General features: G+C 33.4%; 1 protein-coding gene across 2 annotated transcripts in view; it reads right to left on the bottom strand.

Moving 5' to 3' along the window:
• Positions 1 to 330: 330 nt before the first annotated feature.
• The window catches only part of LOC108749069 (midnolin-A), a 54512-nt gene continuing 42696 nt past the window's right edge, over positions 331 to 12146 (bottom strand). Inside the window, exons 3-5 of one of the 2 annotated variants that reach the window (XM_018487574.1) lie at positions 2513 to 3685; positions 1268 to 1607; positions 331 to 1043 (exon numbers count right to left, since the gene is read on the bottom strand). In XM_018487574.1, the coding sequence (XP_018343076.1) occupies positions 775 to 1043; positions 1268 to 1607; positions 2513 to 3685 (1782 nt within the window). In that variant the 3' untranslated portion in view covers positions 331 to 774. The remainder of the gene's footprint in view (positions 1044 to 1267; positions 1608 to 2512; positions 3686 to 12146) is intronic. The other variant, XM_018487575.1, reaches the window with a different exon arrangement.

The following is a 12146-nucleotide window of genomic DNA, read 5'->3' as shown; positions in this document are numbered from 1 at the left end:
CGTCGTCATTGTACACTGATGATAATAATAAGCAAACGCGATAGAGTTAAAATGATAGTCCATGGATGAATTATAAGTGATTTTTTGTGGAATGACCCTAATGCAATGCATGTTCGCAAACAAATTCCGATCTAAAAAATTAAAAAGAAAAGAGAAATTCTTAGACTCCTATTTTTGAAAAGAAACATATACGAAAAACTAAGGAAATAGTATAATATATTACGTATATTATAATACTTCCCTAATTCTTCGTATATATACGTTTCTCTTTAAGAATAGAATTCTAAAATCATGATATAATACTCCACAAATAAAAAAAAGATAAAAAAAAAATGTTATTCGAAGAATAGTTTCGAGTGCTATACAAAAAGGAAAGGATGTTCGATTGAATTCATCTTCCGATTCATCAGCTAGTGAATCCTCGCAGATTACGTCTATTTGCATAAAGTAACGCAAATCGGAGAAAGCGAGACACTTGCATAATACGGAGAGAAACTCAGTGGATTCACGGTAATGATCGAGACCGTGTACGGGGTATCAACGAGAACGAGTGTCGAATCAAATGTTTAAAACGTTTTGCAGCGTTTGGTTGCACGGAACGAGAGTTGTAAGGAACGAGTGTAACTGCGCGATAGAACACGTTCGACTCTGCATTTTCTTCCTTCGGAATAAATCAGTGCGATAGGTAGAAACGAAAAACGGACAATCATACTCTATGTATACGAATATAGAAGATATTACTGTGCCGTGAATTGACTGTTAGTGACGTGGTATTTAAGCTACGACCGGTTCGGGGCTACACGGTTGAAGCTCCGGCTCGTTCTGCGGCTCCGCGCTGTTAGTAGTGGTGGTGGTGCTCGAGGTCGCAGTTGACGTGTTCGGCTCGTGGTTCGGATCGGCGGGAGTCATCGCAGCCCACTGTGTGGTATACGGTGCCGCTCGCGCCTGTCGCCTGGCTTTTCTCTTAGCACGACGTTGTTCCATGACTAAGCGCAGCCGACGCATCTTGCCCTTCGTTGCCTCGTTCTCCTTTGATAATTCTTCTACATTCCAAACATCATACGGCGCATTAGTATTAATAGAAATTAATGGTATTAAGATAAAATAATATTTCTAGACATTTTTTAAATAAAAATAATTAAACATAATACAATTTAATTCTATATTTAGTATGTCTTGAATATTAAATATATTATATAAAATATTTTTCTTTGTTTTATTATTTAAAAGTATTATTCTATATAAATATAAATTCATAAATGCACACCACTGGAGTAGCCTGGTGTGGAATCGTGACAGCCGACCGACGAAGTAGATCCATTCGCGGTAGTTGTAGTGCCCGCGGAAGACGCGGACATCAAGGAAGATTGCTGGCGAGTATGCGAATGCCTGTGATGATGATGCCTATAGTGGCCTGCGGATGCGGCCGGTGTCGCGCAGAGCAAGTCATTCAGGATGTGAATGATGGTGCTAATGTCCCGCTTCGGCCGACCGTGTCTATCCTGGAGGGCTGGGTTCAGAGTGCCGCTAAACGTGCCGGAATACACGCCTTTGCCATGATGATGCATACTCTCTATTATTGCGCCTTGCCTGCGTCTCGCGTTCTCCTAAATTTAAAGAGATACGTAAGATTCTGCACGTTCTATCTATTGATACGTCCTTAGTTGCCTTCGTATTTATGCACGATGACATACAAAACACATTTCTAATAAGATGTTTCGGAAAAAAAAAAAAATTTAGATATCGCTTTAGAAATATGTTATTTTCGTATTTAAAAGCACAAATAAGTTGTCAAATTGGTGTGTTTTGACATATCCTATCTTCTCCTTTCCCTTCTTTATTATCTTCCAAATTTCTTATCTTTTAAGTTTAAAAGTTTCGAAATGTTTTAAATATTGAATATAAAAAATTCGTAAGCGTACGTTATGTTATTATTTAAGAAAATCGGAACGTTATGAAAAAATTGAATTCAATCTTATGAGGCTCTGTTTAAGCTTATGAGCATGAAATGTAATTTTAAATAATCGTATTAAGTTTATCTATATAAAATTATATAGTTCCAAAATATAAATTTTACACACGTAATGCTAAACTTAAAACCATATTTCAAAAGTACAATATAAAATCGGTATTAATGCGTAATATTAATTAAAAATACACACATCATTTCATCATCGTCACAACAGAACATTAGAATTTGAGTGTTATTAGCATAAAATATAGTTAAATACAATATAAATATGATAATTTTAAGGACCTGAGAGTATTTTCTGAGCAAGTGTTCATATTTTTAAAATTTTATCCATTTTTACACAGTTGAGAAATAAATTTAGTATCATCGAAGAATTCCATCCAATAAATAAGCAGTACGAAAAGAGACCAAATCAGGCCAAACAATTCAATTCGCGACCAATCACGGCGCACCTCTTAGGACCTTGATCGACGTGCAATCACGAATATAAATCACGAATAATGATACACAGGGGGAACTGGCTTCGGTAACAATGTATACCTCTGCGAGGTCGACCCGCGAGGTGAGTACCTCAGAGGAGAGCTGCTTCAGCTTTTGAGTAAGATTCCGAGACGCCTCGGCGAGCGCTCGAGTGTCGAGGGTGGCGGGCTTGGGTGGCGATTGCTCCAGCATCAGCGATGAGGCGCATGTTGGGCTCTGTGGATTAGATTCCTCGTGTTGACTTCTCGTGGCGTCCATGCCACTAGTGGTAACGGAAGATGATGGCTGGCCATGATGATGGTGGCCGCTGCAGAGCTTCTTCCTGGGTAGCGTCGCGTCGTAGGACATCGGCTCCAAGGCAGACTGCTCCTGAATTGGAGACGAACCCGAACTGAAGGAAGAGGGAGAAGAGGAAGTGGAGAGGTTGGGCAAGCTAGATTTGTTCCTCGAATGATGATGATGATGGTGATGATGATGGTGGTGATGATGGCCATGGTGATGACCGTGGTGATGGCCGTGATGATGATGGTGGTGATAAAGCGGACAGGGCTGGCACGCGCTGGAAGAACTGCCATTCGTAGGTGGAACGCTATGCGAATTGCCACGCGTAGATTGCGATTGACCCGAATTGCTGCTGGACGACGACGATGAATGCGCCGGGCTAATTGGTGCCGCCGAGACGGACGAAGAGGATGTTGTAACCCGGCTGGAACATACCGGGCTGGTGGTCGTAGTGGTAATGTTGGCGGTAGGTAGGCTGCTGCTGTTGCTGTAGCTGGCGGCTGCGTGTAGAGCGCTGGCAAGGCTACTAATTAGATGCGACGTTCTGCCAGCCGGTGCTCCGGCGGCGTTCTGCGGCTTAACAATATTTCCCGGTGATCTGGCCGTCAGGCATCTTCTGGTTTGCAACGACGAATGACCGCCAGACGGATTGGACATGCTCGTGGTATTGCTACTATTGGGCAAACTAGCAACGTTGTTGTTGCTGCTGTTGTTGCTGCTGCTGCTGCTGCTGCTGCTATGATGACTATGGCCGTTACTGTTGGCAGAGCTCGCCTGACTGGCGGTCGGCGATGTCGGGGTTACGGTAGACAACTGCAGCTGGATTAACATCATGTGATCGCCTAGTCGCATCGTAAGATTAAGTGGTGCCTTGCCGGACAAGAAGTCATTCACCTGTGAATCATTGAGGCTCTCCAAGGCCTGCATTACGCTCTGCTCCGGTCGTTGCGCCTGAAACAATAGGAGAGGATCGTTATTTCAGAACTGATAATCGGTTCGACTGCGTATTTGATATCGCTATCGAGAGACGTATGATCAATGGGAGAATCGCTTACTTGCGTCTTCAAGATAACAAACGATGCGACGCAATGTAATAGCTTATTACAGCGCATTTTTTTAATAACATAATTATTAATATACTAATTATATGTACGAGTTGGCTAAAATTCCCAACAAAATAACAGTATATTATAAACATTATTATAGCACTGTGTAAAATAATGCCATTGTACAGTAATACTTACAGTATTATAATATTAATTAATCTTTTATGCAACATTTTTACTTAATTTGAACACAATCTAAAAAAGACATGGTATATTATTAAAATTTAAATTAAAATAAATGTATTGTACATATATAAGAATTATTCCAATACTATAAAATACTTATAATATTATAAGATTTATATTTTTTATTATTTTAAGATGAGAAAAAAAAAGTACAATCTCCTTCAAGAAATTCATTGTCAACGGACAATGTTTATTATTTGACTGTGTTAGATCCGTATTTTAATGATAATTGTGACTCGTTCATAAAAACATGAAGAGAAATGTCGATTACAATATCTAGTATTAATAAGAGAATTCTACACCTAGTATTAATAAGAGAATTCTACACCTATGCATTCAATATATAACACAATTTTCCATTTTGCGTTATCACTTGTCGATTATAAAGAAAAACACACCTAATTAAGCAAAAATTGGAATTACGTTATAACGTATAAGCCTTACTCTAATAAAGAGTATTAGATAAACTTAGTCTTCATTTAATTAGTTCTTGCGTAATTCTCATTTATGAAGTTTATTTTTCCAATTTATTCATCCACAATTAGTTTAATAATCTTTAGCTTTACATTAATAATATTTATTCTTAATTCCCTGCACAGCGTTTCAAGAATATTCACGAAATAACGTTTGATCCGGATGCGATTTTCAGAATATGTATTCTTCCTTCTTTTTTTACGATTGAATAATAATAGTATCGGTTTTTTCCAAGTGTTACCGGTGCAAGATAGAAGAGACCGCGATGCGAGATAGAAGGCGCGAGAAGACCTGCAGAAGAGAGGAAACCTCGCGGAATCGAGGCTCAGACCCTCGACGAGCACAGTTAGGCATCCCTCATGCACACCTAACGGACTTCCTTTCGCCGGACGCGGTCATCGTCGGATTCGGTAATTCGATTCACGGATTCGGTCCGAGGAAAGTCCCGGGACTTCGCGGGAATCGCGCACGACTGTGTTGCAAAATCTATCGTTTCTTTTAAGAAACCAATGAAGAAACCTTTCTCTTTGCAACTTCAACAAAAAAGCGATCGATAAATAAAAACATCAGAACAAAGCTTATACACAGATACTAGAGATTTATTAAATAAACATGGAAAGAACGATTGTGCTGAAATATCGAAAAATTTAGCTAAATATAAATCTAAAAATAATTTTGTTGAACCATCAAAATAATTACATAAGAATTTCAAGCATGATAATTAATGTTGCAAAAAATTTTTTGATTCATTCTAGTCACTAGTCTGAGCATTCCACGTAGGATAAGTATGCCATCGATGGACCGGTGCAACGGATGGACTAGTTCAATATTTTTATTATTATACGTGATGTCGTCGCGCCATTTGTGGTAGAGAAATAAACTAGTAAAGAAACAGCCGCCATGTTAATTGCACTCAGATAGGCGCAGCAAAGACGCTGCAATTTCGCAAGATACATTTTTGTGCATTTTGATCTTCTCGATTTTGCAAAGATTACTGAAACTATTAAATAGAAATATATTTTATTAGTCTCAATAGTTCATTAAAGTTGAAAATATACGCTTTAAAATGGGATATTCTACTTTCGGCAATTATTTACACTTAAGCACAGGATTATAGATTATAGTGATAATTGTTACATTTCCAATAAATGGACAACCAATGGTTAAACCATGGCACGTTGTGTGGAACAAATGAGTATGGCAACTATGGCCATAAGAAATGTTTGCCAATCCAGTAACAAAGCATAAGACAGTTCTGTTTGTAATTATTTGTTTTATTATATAATTATTTTATGTTTCATTATAAAAGTTTATATTATATTTTATTATTTTACGTAGACAATTTTATATGATAGAAGCAATTGAAAATAATGTTTATCTTTACTAAATATAGTAGTTCTCTAAATGCTTCTTTTATAATTTTTTCGATTATTTTATATAAAATGTGTATTGTTTAGTTAAAAAATAAATTTTAAGATTTGTATACGTAAATATAAGAATTCTTTCAAAAATGACTTTAATAAACATTATATTTTCAGTAAACTTTTATTATTTGATCTAATATTTTGAAATATAATTGTTTAATATCGATTCTCAGATGGTCCAATAATGGATAACCGGTGGTCTATCCATGGCAATGTAATCCAATAATCATAAAAAGTAAAACAATAATATAAATTCTCATTCTAATCTCACAAGATGAATGCATTGTTTTTCACGGGTAATATCCTGAAAGTGAAAGGTTTTCGAAAGCACTGTACAATTTGTTTTTCGGCGTAAAAATATGTTACGAATTAATTAGCTTAGAGGGTCCATTGATAGTGTACTTATCCTAATTATTTTGATGGTCCACTTAAATTATTTTCAAATATGTACCTGGCTAAATTTTTAGACAGTTCAGCAAAACCGTCCTTTCCGTGAAATTAATTTTTTATTAACGCAAATCAAATGTCAAAGACCACATCTCAAAATATTTTAAATTTTTGATTAAATCTTGGCATTAAATGTAATATTAAAATATATTAAAATCCTATTTAAAATAAATGTTTAATAAAGTTTACTTGAATTTATCTATTTGTGCACATTAAAATAAATTCGTGGGTAGCTAAATAGATATTTTTAATTGACTCGAAAAAGAGCCTCTGGCGTAGGCATGTTTATTTTTTGATAAATTCTTATTTTAAAACATTTTCTTGTTATTTTTCTTCCTTCATTACGAATATTTCTTTGCAATTTCAATACTATGAGTCTCTCTTTAAAAGAGAAATTAAAAATAATCCTAAATTGCTCCAAAGAAAGCAAATTAGAAAGGTACGTGATATCAGAGTATAGATAATGCTAATTAATTTATGGAATTAAATGTCTTTTTTTCGTGTTTTTTTTTTATCATTCCGTTTAACGCAACAATAATAAGGATTTAGGAAGAGTTTTAACAGGGCAAAGCCCGCTTTTTACTAACAATCTATCACGATCAAGTTCGATGGGCAAAAATGCAGCGTAAAAGTGCCACATAGAAGAATGCGACCTTCACGCGTGCCTGCGTATCAAGTTCTTAATAATCTACAGTTTTTAATGCAATCGAGTGCCCGTTCACGCATCTGGACAAGCAGAATGCTATCGCTTCCACAACGAGCTGAACAAAATTATCTCGGGAATCTGCCCCTCTGCGTCAATATCCGTAAGTCGCGATCGGTGGATAGCGGAAGAGAGTCGCGAATGTTAAATTTACTCGCCTTATGTCGTCGTGCGCTATAAATTATTAATCTAGTCGACGCTAAATATAAGAAATCGACCCCGCCGCGCCGCTTGCACATGCGATCGTCGTATCCGATGTTGCAACGGCTGCAAGCGAAAACCGTGTTGCTCGAGCCATCGAACCGATGCGTTTGCTCCACGTGTCGCATTAAACTCTATTCATGGCAAAGGACGAGATACCGATATCAGTTATTCGCAGTGCCAAAGCGAAACAGGAAATATGTGTATCAACTTTTGTCACATGTATATGTATACGATATGTATAAGATGTTTCCAAATCGTCATATATTTAAATGCCTGTACTATTTATCGCGAATTTCCTGTTGTCGAAAAAAAAAAAACACGGGTTATATGTTAGAACTTCTCAACATCATCTTTTAATACAAAAACATAAAAAATTTTTAATTAAATTTACATTATTTTACATTATTTATATTTAATTATAATTTTTAAAATAAATACAACGAAAAAATAAATATAACGAAAATATTTAAACGTATAATATAATTTTACATCACAACTTTCTCGGTAAACATGTCTATGTTCGTTTCCATTAAATTAATTTTAATTTCAGTTCAACTCTCTTTATTTTTTTTCGTTTCTATAATATACTGATAAAAATGTTTGGTTGAATATAGACGAATTAGAGACATAATTCTGATTATATTGGAATTCTGATTACTAGTAGATTCGACCAGAAAATTCTGATTCGTTTATTTTCAATAATTTCATAATTTCAATTAATTCAACTCGACAACATTTTTTTTCTCAATGTAAGAATTAGAAAAAGTATGAGTCCAAACTGAAACCTTACACAAAGTTAATCTGCATTGCTAGAAACGGACATTATTTGAATAAACAATACATTCCAAAGAGCCTGAAAAATAATTTCGCGGAAATTGACAAACTGATCAATCTATCTCCTCGAGCAGCTTTAAGATATCTTTTAAGAAAAAAATTATATTGCGCATATTTATATATTCTTGTACATTCTTTAGGCTGCGCAAGTCGTCTCCGCCTCCATCGCGAAATCGGACGCTCTTTCGATTCGTTCGTGAGTGTGTCCCAAGCCTGATCTCGTCGCTCGGAGAAACGCTCTTGCAAAACGATTAACCAATCGGGCTCACTCCCCGCACCCAATCTCGCCTGAGTCTCCCACAGCGAACTTCCTCGGTACGGCAACGATCAATCGGATGCGGGACTCGTGAATCGCGATGAACCGTTTAAAAATTGCGAAGTAGCTCCGATTTGCTCTGAAAATTTCTCTAGAAAGAATCATTTTGTACGTACAAACTTGACTTTCTCAGTTGTACAATAAATTTTTCCAAGAATTTCTTTAAATGTGTTAAATCTTAACACTTTTTAAGCGATAATAAGAAAATATATTAAGCCTGAGACACAATTGAAAAGCATATAAAAAAGGTAATAGAAAGCTTCAAAAACCAGGTAGATTTACATTTAAAAAAATTTTTTCGTTAAAAAAAGTGAATGAATTTGAAGATTAATCATATCACAATCAGAATTCTAATTATCTCAACCATATACATAAAATTACAATAGATTCAATCAGAAAAAAAAAATAAAATAAAAATTGTTAGGCCTGAAACACAATTGAAAAATACGAACAATACACTGAAAAAAGTTAACTAAATTTTAATAAATATTTATTGAAATAGTATTTATTTAAATACTAACTAAATATTTACAGTAAATAAATATTCCTCAATAAAAAAATAATACTTAAATAAAATTAATGGTTTTTTTATATCAAATAAATATATTTTTACATTTAGTAAATATTTAGTTAGTATTAATTCAAATCAATATTTATTAAAATTGAGTACATTTTTCGCAGTGTAGGAACAGGCAATAAGACTTTAACAGAAATCATGTAGATCACAATGAGAAAAAATTCTAATTAAAAATGAAAATCAGAAGATCTGATCGTATCAATCAGAATTCTGATTATCTTAACTAAGAATTACTTATGACTCTATCAAAAAATTCTGATTCGTTCATTTTCAATCAGAATTCCAATTAATGCAACCAGACTCTTTTTGCAGAATTACACGATTTTGTGCTTTTCCATTGCTTTTTCATTGTATCTCAGATTTCGAATTCGCACATTCAATTACTAGGTTGTTACACGAGGCTGAAGTGATCCCTACGTACATGTTCTGCTACATTTGGAACTTCTCGAAAGCTGATACGAACAAAACTAAACGAGTGAAAGCGATAATAAAAGCGATACGGGTCAAGAGTAAATTGAACGCTGACGTGGTCGATCGGATAATTGACGATGAACTTGTTCGCTTTCCGCTATCTGAATTAAAATGAAATTAAATGTTAAAGAGCAAGAAAAAAATATATATAGGTCCATATATCTATATAAAAATAAAAACTCGATGTAACGTGATCTTCGCTCGGATATCACTTTATCAAATTTTAATATTTTCTCTTTGTTGCACCAAAAATATATATATATATAGACGGTAACTGAACTTTATATTGGATATACTTTCGCAGATATTTTAATCTCGCTTTTTCTCTTTCCATTCATTTACAAATAGAAAAAATGATTCGTTCAATTCAATATCCCGGCCACGCATCTTTTAATTCATTTCGCTTGAAATTCCAGAAATGAAAGGAAAACTCGGGTCACTGCGCGAGAGCAAATGCGATGATAATCCGTCTATAACTCTATGCAATTATTCCAACGGTTAATAGTGGTCGATGTATTTTCGACGGAAATAGCCGACGCACCGACTTGGCTTGCTGTCATCTTCGGCCGCGAAATCAATTTACTGTAAAGTGGGTGTGTATCGTATACGCCTTAATGCGATAATCTCATTTGCTGTTTAAGCCAAAACGCCGGAAATCCAGAGACATGGATAGTTAGTCAAACGATATATATGACGCAAAGACAGCTGGAAGGTTTTAGAAAGCGGTTAAGAAACTATCTTTAATATTAGAATATAGAATTACCTTCTACTATTCAAACATGGTGTCTAAACTCTGACTAGTCAACTCATAATGTGTGGATAATTCCACACATGTTATATAGAACAAAATATAATATAGTAGAATAAAGTATACAGAATATTCCAAAACTTATGATAAATATAAAGGTAAATTCTTTGTGACATTTTGAGATGAAAAATTTAATACGGATATGCCGAGGCTATGATAGTTTTCAAATGAAAAGTGTTTAAAAATTGCGAATAACATGCTTCTTCGAACTTTATTCCTTCCAATAAAAATTCAAATAATAACAAAATTCAGCGCCTTCACACTGACTATCTTGCCATTCCTGAGTGCGCGAAATTCTAATCCTGCATTCCCCCAAGTCATTCGTAATTTTTAAACTCTTAATTTGGAAACTATCATAAACTTGGCTAGTGTTAGTCCAAGGAAAATTCTCCGAAATTTGGAAGAAAAATAGTTTTTCTTTTTCTTTCATTGTACTTTTCTAACTTTTTTTCTTTTAATAATTTCAACATTATTGTCTTCTACGTCAATGGTTTCGCAACTTTTAACTTTTATCTTTTACATTTAAATGTTCTAATAAGTAAGTAATTCAATAATAAAGTTTGTTGTCGCAATCATTTATGAGATTTTTGTTAGTTTATGAATTAATTTCTCTCTATTAATTATTAAATATTAATAAAAAAAGAAGCCGATTAACATTATCTATATTACATAATACAGATAATGTTAGAGCTCAGACACAATGGACACAATAAGGAATATAAGATTGAACATAAGAAGTTGGAATTATTAGGAACCAAGCCAGAAGCAGACAATATGATTTTTCATCCTACTCCAACTTTTTTCTAACTTCATATATTTAATTTCATATATTCAATCCATATATTTAATCCAATTTTGTTGTTTTATTCTTGCGTCTGAAACTTTATTGAATAGAGAACATTTGTTTTGTGCATGTGCATTCTTAAAGCTGTAATAATAAATTATGTATTGTATTATATTATAAAATAGAAAAGAAAAATTTATAAATTACTATAAAATTCTGAGTTCAAGCATGATATAGGTTTATTTTATTTGTAATGAAATCTTTTGTAATGAAAAGAATCTATACTTTGTATATTATTACAAAAAATTTTAATTCATACATAATGAGACTTTTTATCTCATTATCACAAAAGTTTTATTCTAGCTCGTTATCACAATCTTTACCTGTAGTGTAAACAACAATACAAATAAATAATTATTTATTCACGCACGCACACACACACGCATACAAAATCTCAGCTTTATTATCAATCTCTAAATATTAACTTTTTTTTATTTTTCTATTTTATTCGTAAGAAAACGAATAAAATCAGGTTTTTTTTCTTGATTTTATTTTTCTAGAAAATGAAGACACTATAGTCTCAGTATTTTCGTATAGACTTTTCGATTTAAGAATATTTTATACAATACATATTTTTAAAATGATAAAATTATAAAAAAAATTACAGATTATTCTAAATTATATTTAAAAATAACACGAATTTGATAACGGTTTACTAACTGGATCATAAGTTATTTTAACAAATAGTAGTATTTTTTTAATCTGTGCTCTAATAAAAATGTATGGAAATATATTATAAAATAAATAACAAAAATCCCAATTTTTTAACATAAGCACATAATGTATTCAAAATTATTTATATATAGAGTTACATTGCAATAATAATAATAAACTAGTTTGTCCAGTGAATAAACAAAATATTTATTTATTCTATATCTTTGTAATTAATCAGTGAATCGCAATGAAGCCTTGCATAAGTTATTTTTCGATTATGTATATTTAAATACAATATTATATCGACAATAAAATATTTTAATATTTTGAACTTATAATACAAAAATTTTAGATTTTTTTTTAT

Source organism: Trachymyrmex septentrionalis, unplaced genomic scaffold (assembly GCF_001594115.1).
Source record: "Trachymyrmex septentrionalis isolate Tsep2-gDNA-1 unplaced genomic scaffold, Tsep1.0 scaffold259, whole genome shotgun sequence".
NCBI lineage: Eukaryota > Metazoa > Arthropoda > Insecta > Hymenoptera > Formicidae > Trachymyrmex > Trachymyrmex septentrionalis.
Note: the sequence above shows the minus strand (reverse complement) of the source record. Positions and strands in the feature narration are given on the sequence as shown.